Raw genomic sequence first — 14,941 nt, 5'->3', positions numbered from 1 at the left:
AAAATCAATAATCAGCTGATTGCATTTTATAGCTATCGACAACAAAGGACTATATTAATAAAGGTGTTGATTGAATTGTTTGACAAAATGATATGGTTAAATGGCTTCTGCTAAATGTCACATACAGAATTTATTTACCACTTTGCGACGCACGTGTTTGAAGCAAACTTTTGACGTCTCCTCCGCTTTTAAAGACAGGTTAGAAAAGAAAGCTATTGTTGTGACGAAAAATGTCAAAAAGCAAGAAAAATCTCGGATTTAAAATCCTATGACTTAAATATCGGGAAGACGTTTTAAAGTCGTTTGAGTGACACACGTGTTTCAAGCCTAGTTTTACGTCTCAACTTTTTCATTTACGATGGTCAAGAAAAGAAAACTGTCGTTATGAAGAAATCTATCCAAAAGGTTGGCTCGAATGAGAGTAGCCCTTCAATGTAATGACTACACATGAGACGAGGGATCAATTTCATGTGATAAAAGCTTTTGTTTTGTTGTAAAATAAACCTTCTTAGAACAAAAGGGAAAATCAGTATTTTTCTTTTAAAGAAACTTTCCCTACGAACTATACTGGTATTATATAATCAAAACATGTCCATTACATTTGTTATATTCCATGACGTATATCTTCTTTATTATTAAAAGTATAGTGGCCCAATCAATTAGAAAAGTTGTTTAAAATACATTGAATAGTTTTCCCCTTTAAATTAAAAAAATCTGTTGTTTAAAAGTAAAGTTTTAGTGTTTATTCATTAACATGTAAACTCTAAATTACTGAGTGGGTTATATTAAAATCCTAAATAATGAATAGAAGATAAATCTAAATGTGTACATTGGTAGGTATAAATAGATGTTGTGGTTTTTGTGTGCTTGGCTGAATGTGACTACACTGCTTTTTAGGTCTTTTAGTAGCTTTTATGTTTAAAGCTCATTTTCCTTTCATCCTGTTTTGATTGATTTTCATCTGACAATTGTAAATAATTCAGTGTTGGGGTTTGCTCCATATATGGCCATCTAAATTTCCTACTGATATTTAACCGTGCTGTCCATCTTTTTACTTTTCATAACTTCAAATTTATTTTACAGGCCAGATCTATATTATTTTCTGTTCATATTTTGGTTGAAAGGCTGTCATATTTTCAGGTTATACAAAGATTTATAAGAGTCCCAGTTTACTTTCATGTTAGATAAAAAGTTCAGATGTTAATTGCAAAGTTGATTTATTTGAAACAGAGTTATCTCTCGTCTCTAGATAACATGTACAAACGCATATTTCTGAAAATGGCACAAAAGTAAGTTCTAAAATGACTTCCAGGACAAACCCCAATGCTATAATTATTTATCAGAAATGAGATGCAAGGGAAAGCCCATTGCTATGATAATTTAACAGGTTTTGAGGTAAAACGCCAAGGAGGTAGACATGGGATGGTGTTTGGTCATGCTCTACCTATTACGCCACATTCCTCCCCACCTGTCGGCACTGAGTCGTTAGTCACAAGCAGCATTCCTCAACCACAACTGTCATATTTGACAACACAGTCACCAATAGCTGTTCCTCTGTCAGTCATTCAGCCAGGTACACAATTACTGTCTTGCTGTAGGTTGTCGAGGGAAATATGTTAATTACTAAACATGGTTGAATTAAGAGATCATCTAACCTTGAACTTTTCTCATCAAAATGATAAAATCAAAACTCCTTTGAGAAAAAAACAATTGACACTTTTACTTCTAAAGCCTTATAAAATAACTTGCTTTGAAATCAAAACTAGTCAAGTTTTTTGGTAAGAACAGTTAAATATAACCTTTTAAATTCAGGATTGTTTTACATCAATAGAAAAAAATCAAATTGTTAAACAAAGCCTCTTGAAATCAAAATTTTGTAAACGGCTGTTTGGCAATTTAAATAATAATATATAAACTTTGTTTGAAAATTCAGTGTTTTATACACATCAGTTAACTTAAAATATTCATTACATGTAACACTATATACTTGATGTAGTATAGAATGATAAATGATTTGAATACAGATAATTATTCTATTGATAGAGATGGCACAGTCAGCCATGTCTCCTCCACTAACAGTTTCCAGTTCTTTGACGACAATTGTAACACCAGCTGTGACCATGCCACAACTACAGAGTCAGCTGACAAAGACCGTTACAGATATCAAACCACTCAGTGTTATCACTTCTATAATAACAAAGTCTGCAAGTTCACCTGCATTGTAAGTTATCAATATCACTTAAAATTCAACATGAATTTTGCTATTTATGCACACACAAGTCTTTGTTATAAAAAATGAGGTACAAAAACTTAAATTTACATGTTCTCAGTAATTGTATTCACTGTGAACTAAGAAAAACTATTTTATGCAATAGATAAACCCCAAAAAAACAATTATAAGATACAAGCCAAAATTTATTTTAAGATTGCATCCCAGTGATTGCAATTCTTTTGTTATTTTGGCAACATTAATTTGTAGTCTTGCTTCCATACCTGGTCTTACCTGTGACAGGTGTGGCAATGATAACTGCTACATAATTATATTAAACCATGGCCTGTGTAATCAAGACTTTTTTAAACAAAATATTAAAATAGAAACAAGTACAGTACTCAGTAGACCTAGTCCTGAAATAATTACATTAATAAGGTTTTCTAAAAAGATGGAGATAACACCAAAAGGACCATAATGCACTGACCAGTCCTATAAAAAAACAGCATAGCCAAATATGTAAACAAAAGGTGACAAACTTTCAAGAAATAACCAATACGGAGCAACATGAAGATGGTTAAATCAGTAATTAAAACTTGATTCATTCTATGGATTCTTCATCAAAACAGGGTAAATGGTTGTTTTGGCCCAAGTAAATTAAAAATTTTGCTTTTCTCATTATTGCCTGAAGATATTGTCAAGGCAACTTTCATTAGTAAAAGACAAGACATTTTAAGAATAGAGAGGTTGAACTGGTATGTTATTTTGTTTTTGTTTATCTAACTGACTTGCATGAAGTGCAGTTGGGGGACCCTTAATCACAACTAACTAACAAACAATTAAACATCAAATTGTAGATCCACTATGGTGAAAAGCCACAAGTCACCACCAGTTTCTCCACTGACCACTACTCCTAGACCATCACAGATATCCTCTGTATATGATGTAGGCTCACAAGAGGCTATTGTAGAGAGAGCTAAACAGGTGCGTCAATATTACTGTTTGATTTGTATATGATGTAGGCTCACAAGAGGTTATTGTAGAGAAAACAGAACAGGTTTGGCAATATAAATGTTTTAAGAAAAATTATAACTTATAGAAAGGACATTTGAAAATTTGCAAATATTTCATAAACTTTGGACCAGAATAATTAAATCGTCATAAATATAAGCCAAAATTCATAGCAAGACTGCATCCAAGTGATGTAATTCTTCCATCATTTTGGCAATATTAATTTGCAGTTTTGCTTCCATATCTGGTCTCACTCATATCAGGTGTGGCAATGATAACTGCTACATAGTTTATCTTTATCTGATTGTAATGGAAAATCTTAGACTCGATAGTATGTTTTGTTGAAAGCACTATTTCTAGAATAATTTTCAAAATGAAGTATTTTGTATGTTAGAAACCATGACATAATTGTCTCTTTTAAAAATTCAGGAGGCTCAAGTAATGCAGAGAGTTGCAGAATTAAGAAAAGATGGATTGTGGTCCTCAAGAAGGTTACCAAAAGTTCATGAACCTCCAAGGTGTAAAGGTCATTGGGATTACCTACTGGAAGAAATGCAGTGGTTAGCTGCAGATTTCCAGCAAGAGAGGAAATGGAAAAAAGTGGCAGCTAGAAAGGTGTGTATTGCTTATCTGTTTTCATTACTGTCTTTATAGGTGTACTTAACACATTTTGGGATGCCATATAACAATAAGTTCTTAACTGAACTTTAATTGGTAGAACTTGCACATAATTCTTTTCTTAATATTAATTATATTATGCCATCTTTATAACATGACAATAATTCAAATCTGCCTGTAAGCCGGGTTATAGCTTTGGGTTTAAGCTAGTTATTTGGTGGTATCAACTTATAAATCAGTTCTTTGAATAATTTTGAAATGTTGTTTTTTTCCCTTCAATTTTTAAATGACAATGTAGAGTTCATAAAATATACAAATATCAATGTTGCATGGATTTATGTTCTTTCAGATTGCTAAAATGGTAACCAAACATTTCCTAGAGATGGAGCAGAGAGAACAAAAAGCAGAGGAAGAAGAAGGAAAGAAATTAAAGAAAATAGCCAGTCAGATTGCTAAATGTGTTAAAGAATTTTGGTCCAACATTGAAAAGGTAATAACCTATCACCTGTGTTATTGTCGAGCCTTCGACTTTAGTCAAAAATGCATGACTAAGTGATCCTACATTCCGTCGGCGTCGGCGGCGTCAACAAATATTCACTCTGTGGTTAAAGTTTTTGAAATTTTAATAACTTTCTTAAACTATACTGGATTTCTACCAAACTTGGACAGAAGCTTGTTTATGATCATAAGAAAGTATCCAGAAGTAAATTTTGTAAAAATAAAATTCCATTTTTTCTGTATTTTACTATAAATGGACTTAGTTTTTTCTGCGGGGAAACAAAACATTCACTCTGTGGTTAAAGTTTTTAGAATTTTAATAACTTTCTTAAACTATCCTGGGTTTGAACCAAACTTGGACAGAAGCTTGTTTATGATCATAAGATAGTATCCAGAAGTAAATTTTGTATATAAATAAATCCATTTTTTCCATATTTTACTTTTAAATGGACTTAGTTTTTCTGCGGGGAAACATTACATTCACTCTGTGGTTAAAGTTTATAAAATTTTAATAACTTTCTTAAACTATCCTGGGTTTGTACCAAACTTGGACAGAAGCTTATTTATGATCATAAGATTGTATCCAGAAGTAAAGTTTGTAAAAAAATTACTCCGTTTTTTCTGTAATTTACTTTTAAATGGACTTAGATTTTCTTACAATCATAAAATAGTAACAAGGGGAATATTTTGATAGATTTTTTCTTCATTGTTGTTGAGCCTGCGATTTACAGCAAAAATAGGCGAGACACTGGGTTCTGCAGAACCCTTACAAATTTTACCTTACAGCGGATTATTTTCGCGGGTGTAAAATTTCGCGATTTTCATTGAATAAGGTATACGAAAAATTTTGGCGGTTATTATTTTGGCGGATTCTACACTTTTAACATTACCTTTGCATGTACACTTTTAAATTGGCGGAATTTATTTTGGCGATTTTGTTCTATCCGCGAAAATTTACACCCCGCGAAAAATAACCCGCTATACGGTATATTTCTCCACTAGTGTGTAAGGTTTTATGTTTTGATCCATGGCCACTTTAAAAATGACATTTGCTGCTTTACTGCTAAGCATCAGCTTTTAACAAGTATATAAAAATTTCAAAAATTTTGAACCAACCGTTTTGTCAGAAAAATTACACTGGTTATATAGCAGTTTGACAAACAACAATTTTGATCATCGAAAAGCTTAATATTCCCCTTTACATCACAGCATAACTAAAACGTTTTAGCTGATTTTACAGAGTTTTCTCCCTGTTGTGTTAGGTACCAACTTAAAAGACAAAAGTATACTGATCTTGAATGTATTTGACAGGTTGTGCAATATAAACAACAGAGTCGCTTGGAAGAAAAAAGAAAGAAAGCTTTAGATATCCACTTAAACTTCATAGTGGATCAAACAGAAAAATATTCCACCTGGCTGACTGAAGGATTGAAACAAGGCAGTTCAGTGGGCTCAACAGCAGGCTCTGTGGGCTCTCTTAGTGAAGCAGGAGATGGTTAGTATTACATCTAAAGATAAGGAGATGTGGTAGGATTGCGAATGTGACAATGGAGACCAAATAATTGTCAGTATTACATATAAAAATAAGTAGATGTGGTATGAGTGCCTATGAGACAATGCATCTGAGACCAAAAGAAGTGGGTGTAAGCAGTTGCAGCAAATTGCCTGGATTTGTAGGTAAAGGTAAAATGTTTGGTTATCTAAGGCTAGTATACACATTATTTTAATAAATTGAGATTATAAGGCGAAATATTGGTAAATGTTTCGTAAGAGAAGTCTCGTACATAAACCACTAACATCATCCATCAGATGCAGTATACTGTATCAGATCAGCAATGTTAGTTACATTTATCATATATTTAGTACTAAATCTAATAAAGGTTCTTTTTTCCAGTCTGTATCACCTACCCTGTATCGCATACCCCGTGTCGCATACCTTTTTTTTTTTTTTTATAACTAAAGTCAGTCTTTTAGGTGGTTTTTTTTGCTTAAATTTTTTTTCTTCTAAAAATAGGTAATTTTTTGGAATGACGTCATTGTTTGGTATTTAACGTCACGTACATCAAGTTTTCATATTGTATGTGACGTCACGAACATCAATTTTTTACAACATATTTTTTGGCACACTCAATGCAACTATAAAAAATACAAAACACTTAAATATAAACAATAATAAATAAAATATTTTCAAAACAACAAGATGTAAGGTAACCTAGGTGCTTCGTATAAATAATTGAGCAGTTATTTTAAAGCTTTGAAACAAGACAAAAGCAGAACTGAAGGTAATCCAGTGCTATGGATCAGAAAACAGTTCATATACTATAATACTCTTCTGTTGAAATATATGATAAAGAGTATAATACATGGCAAAATCCGTATCACATGCCGTATCACCCCCGACCAATATCATCCCTCGGGCGGATATTGATGTCTCGGGATGATACGACATATGATACGGATTTTGCCATGTTTTTTTCTTTATTTATTATTACAGCAAAATACATTGAGAGTAGGTAATGGTAATATCTGTAGCTTGCTGAACATTGAAATCAATATTAGAGTATACTACCCTCCTTACAGAGTATTTTTATTTTACAAACAGATAGTTAGATTAATCTTAAAGACTAGTCTACTCTTCTCTAAGGAGGATAGTATACCTAACATATTAATGGCTTAATTGTTCAGTAAGCTAGCAAGCTAACTAAATATATTACCTTTACCTACACATTCAAGGTCCTTTGCTTTAAAGGCAACCATGTGTTTACTATTGATTGAATTGCAACAGAAAACTTTCCATAATCATTAAGTCTTCAAAATGAAAAACTTTGTGGAAAATTTAAATATTATCAATTAAGTGGGTATTCTTGACAAATCAAATTATGTGGTAAACTTTTTACTGATGTGAATGATACATGCATAGCTTGAATACAGAAGAATAATTTTTTGAAATCTTTGTGAGTGATGTTTAATATTTATTTATTATTACAGATGAGTTTAAACCAGAGGTTGAAGAATCAGATGATGAAGAAACAATAGAGAAAGAAGAAGAAGAAATGGATGAGGTAACTATCTTTTAACTTATCCCAGGCATAGATTACCTTAGCCGTATTTGGCACAACTGTTTGGAATTTTGAATCTTCAATGCTCTGCAACTTCGTACTTGTTTGGCTTCATAAATATTTTGAAATGAGCATCACTGATGAGTCTTATGTAGACGAAACGTGCATCTGGCGTACTAAATTATAATCCTGGTACCTTTGATAACTATTAACTGATGTAGCAATTTATATAATGTACAAACAATCATTACCATATCATATTCAACATAAGGGAATGTCTGGCAGGGTAAACAAGAATAGAAGTAAGATTTTATATGCTATTTCTGATGGATTTTTTTCCAGTTTGTTTTTTAATGCAATAATAATTGTTTAATCTTAAATTTGTCTTTTTGCATAAGTTGTTTGTTTTCACAGAAAATAAAACTTAGTACATTTTTTTCCCCTGTATTGTCATTCTATAATGTTAAAAAACAGAGTCTTATATGGAGTCAAGAGTCACCAGATGTGTAGATGTTTGCCACTTTGGTGCTAGTGATTTCCTACAATAAATCATGGCTTTATGCACTGAGTTCTTGCTTTATCAGAGATACTTGGTTACCTTAGCTTGGGACAGTACCTTTATCTAAAATTGTAAAATAGTAAAATTCTATAATCCTATCGGGAGTTATGACTATTTAATTGATAGAATTATGTGAATGACTCATCTGTACACTTTCATGCAGACATGCTCATTATTACTCAACTATTATATCATGTTGTAAAAGAGAAATGGACATATATACCTATTCTTTCAAAGAGTTTTATGCCTTATTGCTCAGAGGCCGGCTAAAGCTGCCTCTGCGTGTGGGATTTTCTTAAGTTGAAGCAGTTACTGCTCTTTGGTTGTGATGTTGTCTTTTTGATACATTCCCCTTTCCATTGTCAATTTATAATTAAAGTGTATTAATATTGCACTAGAGAGTGTTCTATACTGTATTTTGTTATTTCAGTCATCAACAAAAGATGAGCTTGAAGCATTACAGAAAGAAAGTGAAGTACCCTTAGAAGATCTGTTAAAAACTTTGCCATCAGACATTTTGGAAAAACCAGCAAGTTTACCTGATGAAGATGAGTTGGATGAGCCTGAGGCAAGTTAAATTAATTATGTTGGTTTTGTACAAAAACAGATAATCTCTTTATGAAATATATTACTGCTGATTATCAAGCAGTCGACACATCAAACAGTCTTGGCATGCATCAATATGAAAGGCTAGCATAAGCACTATTGACATTTTAAGTTATAAAAAAAATTAGTACCAAGGATGTGTATTATTATAAAGATAACAGAAGGAAAAAAAATGATGTTATATGATTGCCAATGATGCAACTCTCCACAAGACATCAAATGACACAGAAATTGACAAGTCTAGGTAAACTATAGCCTTCAACATTGAGCAAATCCTATACTGCATAGTTGGCTATAAAAGGCCCTGAAATCACAAATGCAAAACAATTCAAATGAGAAAACTAATGGCCTAATCCATGCACAAAAAAAAGAATGAACAAAAAACAAATATGTAACACAGCAGCCACAAGTGACAACCTAGGTAGTGCAAGTTGCAATTTGAAACATCATTAAATGGATTTTTGTTTCTAGCAGGATGATGGTAAAGATGAAGAGTTTACAGGAAAGGAAGAAGATGAGGCAGACAAGGAAGAAACAATAGCTGAACAAGAGAAACATGAGAAAAAAACAGACTATAGTAATGAATTAAAAGATCTAGAGGATGAGGGTGATTTACCTATGGACGAGTTGTATAAGAAGTATGCTGCTGCTTATGATAGCGACTTTGAGTATGATGAACCAAGTGATGAGGAAGGAGATGATGAAACGGACGAAGAGGAAGAGGAGGAATCTGAAGGTAAAGAAAGGCAACAGTAGTATACTGACCAGTGTTTAAAAGCTGTAAATTGGTTGAGAGAAAACAAATTTGGAATACAAACCCAGGGCAAAAATGGAACCCTGAAGTGCAGCAAAAAACAAAACCTACATATGTAGAAACGAAGTATTTGATAACAAATGCCATATTCCTGACTTTGCAGAGCATTTGAACAAAAATATTTGATGCTATTAAATTTAGTTTTCATAAAAAAAACAATGCAGTTAATTTGATTTTTTTTCTGGTATCAATGTAATGATATGGTTAGCAAAATATTACTGTAAAACCTGACATAAGATTAATAATGGGTGCCTGGTACCTTTATATACTAACATATCTTAGAATTAACACTCATAATTATGGAGTCAAGAGTCACCAGATGTGTAGATGGTTGCCACTTTGGTGCTAGTGATTTCCTATAATAAATCATGGCTTTATGCACTGAGTTCTTGCTTTATCAGAGATACTTGGTTACCGTAGCTTTGGACAGTTCAGCATTGAAAATATGTCACAAAATTGTTTTTATATAAAGTTACTATATCTATCATTTGTTTTTTGCTTCAAATCATGTGTGTAATAGAATTCTTGTCTTATTATTTCAGAAGAAGAGGAAGAGGAGGAGGAGGAAGAAGTTGATGTAGAAGAGGATGTTGGTTTAGAATCATTGATGGAACAAGATCAAGAACCAGTCAAGGTTAGATGGGAATAATGAATATTACATGATAGAATCATCCCTTTCTCACATTCATAATAGAAAAGTTTCTATAATGGGTACCAAGGAGGGGTAAAGCCAAAGGTCTATTTAAAACGCTTCATTGATCTCTTCAGTGATATTGAAGTGTCCTGTCATAGACAACAGTTACATCACTGATTCATAAAGTATTTATTTAGAATACTAGCAGTAAACTTTTCTAATTTTTATTTTTATAATTCTAAATGGATTAATTAATGGGGATATATTAAGAAATGCAAGTCTTGAAACTGGTTCCCAACTTTGCAATAATTAAATGATTTGTGCTAATAATTTCCTTTCTTTTGTTTATATCCAGTACAACACTGTTCCTTCAAAGAATATTGCATGTTTTATATATCACCATATGATTCTTTCAGGAAGAATTTGACCCAACTGGACCAGGCAAAGAGCTGACAGATATTGCTGCTGAAGCTGCCAGTCTACAACCTAAAGGCTACACATTAGACTCCACCAGTGTAAGATAATATTAATAGTATTTTATAGCACTACCGTTGCTAGTGTCAGATTTATAGACATTTGACTCCATAAGTGTTAGGATAATCTTAACAATACTTTATGGCACTTCTATCTGTTTCGTCAGTTCATCCTTTGTTTGAATTGATTTGTACTAGTGCCACAGAACAATCGTCTTTCAATTGCTCTGAATGCTTTTGTTGTAGGGCATTCAAATCTCACGAAAGATATATTAACATAATTGCATATATATTTTCAATTGATGTGACCTTTATGTGAGTGTTCCAGGTATAGGGAAAGGGATATGAATGAAGGACACTATTCACGAATTAAACTGATCATCACGGACTTGATAATAAGTCACATGACTGACCCACATGACTTGTGATCACCTGATACATAAGGGGAAAAAATGGCAGTTTTATCTTTTCAAAACTAGTGTAGTTTATTCAATTTTCATACACTTTTCTTCAAATCTCTTTGATGAACACATACAAAAACAGTAAGTTATGACAACAAGGAACAGACGCTAATTTAACTGACAACAAAAGATTTATGTGTCTTTATTAAGATATGGCAAGTTTCCAGATTGCAAAACAGATGGACCAATTTACACGATAAACGTAACAACAAAGATATAAAATGCATTTTATTTGAATAAAACATGACAAATCAAGTACAATACGATACATATTACAAATATAACATGTTAAACACAATAACAATCGTGTTTTAGCAAAAATAGTCCGTACTCTTTTGATATTAGTATTAGTGATCTATAATACTTTATGGCACTTCTATCTGTTATGTCAGTTCATCCTTTGTTTGAATTGATTTGTACTAGTGCCACAGAATAATCGTCTTTCAATTGCTCTGAATGCTTTTGTTTTAGGGCATTCAAATCTCACGAAAGATACATAAACATAATTGTATATATATCTTTGTAATTCTCAGAACTCTCTTTAGAACAATGTTTTGATTGTGAAATATTTGACAATAGGTGAAGACAACCATTCCATTCCTGTTGAAACACACTATGAGAGAGTATCAACATGTAGGACTGGACTGGTTAGCTACTATGTACGAGAAAAGGCTTAATGGTATTCTGGCTGATGAAATGGGTCTGGGCAAGACAATCCAAACAATAGCACTTCTGGCTCATCTGGCATGTGAAAAAGGTAACATATAGGGCTGTCTGAAGGCACTTACTTTATCCCATTAAAATTTTAAATGTTCATGTAAGGCCTTTTTTTTTAATTAGTTGGTTTACGGACAACTAGTGTCAAAGGTTAGGGTCGGAGGAGGTAAAAAAAATAAAAATAAAATAGCAATCTTAGATTTTTTTTTTGTTCACGTATAACTGTTCTGAAAAATTTGAGTCGGAGGAAAAAAAAAAAAAAATGCTGTTCATTCATGACATTACAGGGGTTGAGGAGGAGAAATAGTTAAGCTCTTATCTTGATACATCAACAAATATAATTTTTGCCCCAAAGGACGCAAGCACTTCTACGGGTGTACTGGTAGGGGTGTCTGCCCTAGTTTTGTTTGGTGGCGAAACTGTTTGTACCTTGACAATGGCAACATTTTCATCAGCCATATTGTCGAATATGGCATCGCCGATTGTTTGCTTAGGTTTGCATTTGATAAAAGTGCTCTCAGTACGTTGACCATCAAAGTTAATATTCAACTGAAAGTAGATGAAGCCGTCAGACTCCATGGTCTCCCTTGTTGGGTTTTTATACGACCGCAAATTTTGAAAAAAATTTCGTCGTATATTGCTATCACGTTAGCGTCGTCGTCGTCGTCGTCCGAATACTTTTAGTTTTCGCACTCTAACTTTAGTAAAAGTGAATAGAAATCTATGAAATTTTAACAAGGTTTATGACCATAAAAGGAAGGCTGGTATTGATTTTGGGAGTATTGGTCCCAATATTTTAGGAATTAGGGGCCAAAAAGGGCCCAAATAAGCATTTTCTTGGTTTTCGCACTATAACTTTAGTTTAAGTTAATAGAAATCTATGAAATTTTGACACAAGTTTTATGACCACAAAAGAAAGGATGGGATTGATTTTGGGAGTTTTGGTTTCAACAGTTTAGGAATTAGGGGCCAAAAAAGGGCCCAAATAAGCATTATTCTCGGTTTTCGTACAATAACTTTAGTTAAAGTAAATAGAAATCAATGAAATTTAAACACAATGTTTATGACCACAAAAGGAAGGTTGGTATCGATTTTGGGAGTTTCGGTCCCAACAGTTTAGGAATTAGGGGCCAAAAAGGGACCCAAATAAGCATTTTTCTTGGTTTTCGCACCATAGCGTTAGTATAAGTAAATAGAAATCTATGAAATTTAAACGCAAGGTTTATGACTATAAAAGGAAGGTTGGTATTGATTTTGGGAGTTTTAATCCCAACAGTTAAGGAAAAAGGGGCCCAAAGGGTCCAAAATTAAACTTTGTTTGATTTCATCAAAATTGAATAATTGGGGTTCTTTAATATGCCGAATCTAACTGTGTATGTAGATTCTTAATTTTTGGTCCCGTTTTCAAATTGGTCTACATTAAGGTCCAAAGGGTCCAAAATTAAACTTAGTTTGATTTTAACAAAAATTGAAACCTTGGGGTTCTTTGATATGCTGAATCTAAAAATGTACTTAGATTTTTGATTATTGGCCCAGTTTTCAAGTTGGCCCAAATCGAGGTCCAAAATTAAACATTGTTTGATTTCATCAAAAATTGAATAATTGGGGTTCTTTGATATGCCAAATCTAACTGTGTATGTAGATTCTTAATTTTTGGTCCAGTTTTAAAATTGGTCTAAATTAAAGTGCAAAGGGTCCAAAATTAAACTAAGTTTGATTTTAACAAAAAATAAATTCTTGGGCCTCTTTGATATGCTGAATCTAAACATGTACTTAGATTTTTGATTATGGGCCCAGTTTTCAAGTTCAATGGTCCAAATCAGGATCTAAAATTATTATATTAAGTATTGTGCAATAGCAAGTCTTTTCAATGGCACAGTATTGTGCAATGGCAAGAAATATCTTATTTCACAATATTGTGAAATAGCAAATTTTTTTTTAATTAAGAGTTATCTTTCTTTGTCCAGTAAAGTAAGCAAGAAATATCTGCAAGAAATTTTTTTTTAATTGGAGTTATCTTTCTTTGTCCAGAATCAACTTAAATCTTCGTTATATACAATATACAATGTATATTCACTTTTTACTACCAACTGATAAATTTAAATAATCTTTACCATTCAGTGATAACAAGCAGTTTTTTTACATCTTAATATTTTATGATGTATTTAAATGAGTAGTAATTGTTGCAAACTCCATTAGAATATCTTAATTGAAATTAGTTTTGGAATAAGGGAAAGGGGGATGTGATTAAAAAATTGGGTTCAATTTTTATACGACCGCAAATTTTGAAAAATTTTTCGTTGTATATTGCTATCACGTTGGCGTCGTCGTCGTCGTCCGAATACTTTTAGTTTTCGCACTCTAACTTTAGTAAAAGTGAATAGAAATCTATGAAATTTTAACACAAGGTTTATGACCATAAAAGGAAGGCTGGTATTGATTTTGGGAGTTTTGGTCCCAACATTTTAGGAATTAGGGGCCAAAAAGGGCCCAAATAAGCATTTTCTTGGTTTTCGCACTATAACTTTAGTTTAAGTTAATAGAAATCTATGAAATTTAAACACAATGTTTATGACCACAAAAGGAAGGTTGGTATTGATTTTGGGAGTTTCGGTCCCAACAGTTTAGGAATTAGGGGCCAAAAAGGGACCCAAATAAGCATTTTTCTTGGTTTTCCCACCATAGCGTTAGTATAAGTAAATAGAAATCTATGAAATTTAAACACAAGGTTTATGACTATAAAAGGAAGGTTGGTATTGATTTTGGGAGTTTTGGTCCCAACAGTTAAGGAAAAAGGGTCCCAAAGGGTCCAAAATTAAACTTTGTTTGATTTAATCAAAATTGAATAATTGGGGTTCTTTAATATGCCGAATCTAACTGTGCATGTAGATTCTTAATTTTTGGTCCCGATTTTCAAATTGGTCTACATTAAGGTCCAAAGGGTCCAAAATTAAACTTAGTTTGATTTTAACAAAAATTGAAACCTTGGGGTTCTTTGATATGCTGAATCTAAAAATGTACTTAGATTTTTGACTATTGGCCCAGTTTTCAAGTTGGCCCAAATCGAGGTCCAAAATTAAACATTGTTTGATTTCATCAAAAATTGAATAATTGGGGTTCTTTGATATGCCAAATCTAACTGTGTATGTAGATTCTTAATTTTTGGTCCAGTTTTAAAATTGGTCTAAATTAAAGTGCAAAGGGTCCAAAATTAAACTAAGTTTGATTTTAACAAAAAATAAATTCTTGGGCCTCTTTGATATGCTGAATCTAAACATGTAC

At 32.5% G+C, this 14,941-nt stretch overlaps 1 protein-coding gene across 1 annotated transcript in view; it reads left to right on the top strand.

Annotated features, from left to right (window-relative positions):
- LOC134699321 (helicase domino-like) overlaps positions 1-14,941 on the top strand; it is a 79,063-nt gene that overhangs the window by 11,202 nt on the left and 52,920 nt on the right. The window contains exons 5-15 of the mRNA XM_063560934.1: positions 2,044-2,221; positions 3,067-3,193; positions 3,650-3,835; positions 4,188-4,328; positions 5,648-5,831; positions 7,325-7,398; positions 8,385-8,522; positions 9,032-9,296; positions 9,917-10,008; positions 10,425-10,523; positions 11,522-11,699. Of these exons, the coding sequence (XP_063417004.1) occupies positions 2,044-2,221; positions 3,067-3,193; positions 3,650-3,835; positions 4,188-4,328; positions 5,648-5,831; positions 7,325-7,398; positions 8,385-8,522; positions 9,032-9,296; positions 9,917-10,008; positions 10,425-10,523; positions 11,522-11,699 (1,662 nt within the window). The remainder of the gene's footprint in view (positions 1-2,043; positions 2,222-3,066; positions 3,194-3,649; positions 3,836-4,187; positions 4,329-5,647; positions 5,832-7,324; positions 7,399-8,384; positions 8,523-9,031; positions 9,297-9,916; positions 10,009-10,424; positions 10,524-11,521; positions 11,700-14,941) is intronic.

This window comes from Mytilus trossulus, unplaced genomic scaffold, assembly GCF_036588685.1.
Source record: "Mytilus trossulus isolate FHL-02 unplaced genomic scaffold, PNRI_Mtr1.1.1.hap1 h1tg000050l__unscaffolded, whole genome shotgun sequence".
NCBI classification, from domain to species: Eukaryota; Metazoa; Mollusca; class Bivalvia; order Mytilida; family Mytilidae; genus Mytilus; species Mytilus trossulus.
Note: the sequence above shows the minus strand (reverse complement) of the source record. Positions and strands in the feature narration are given on the sequence as shown.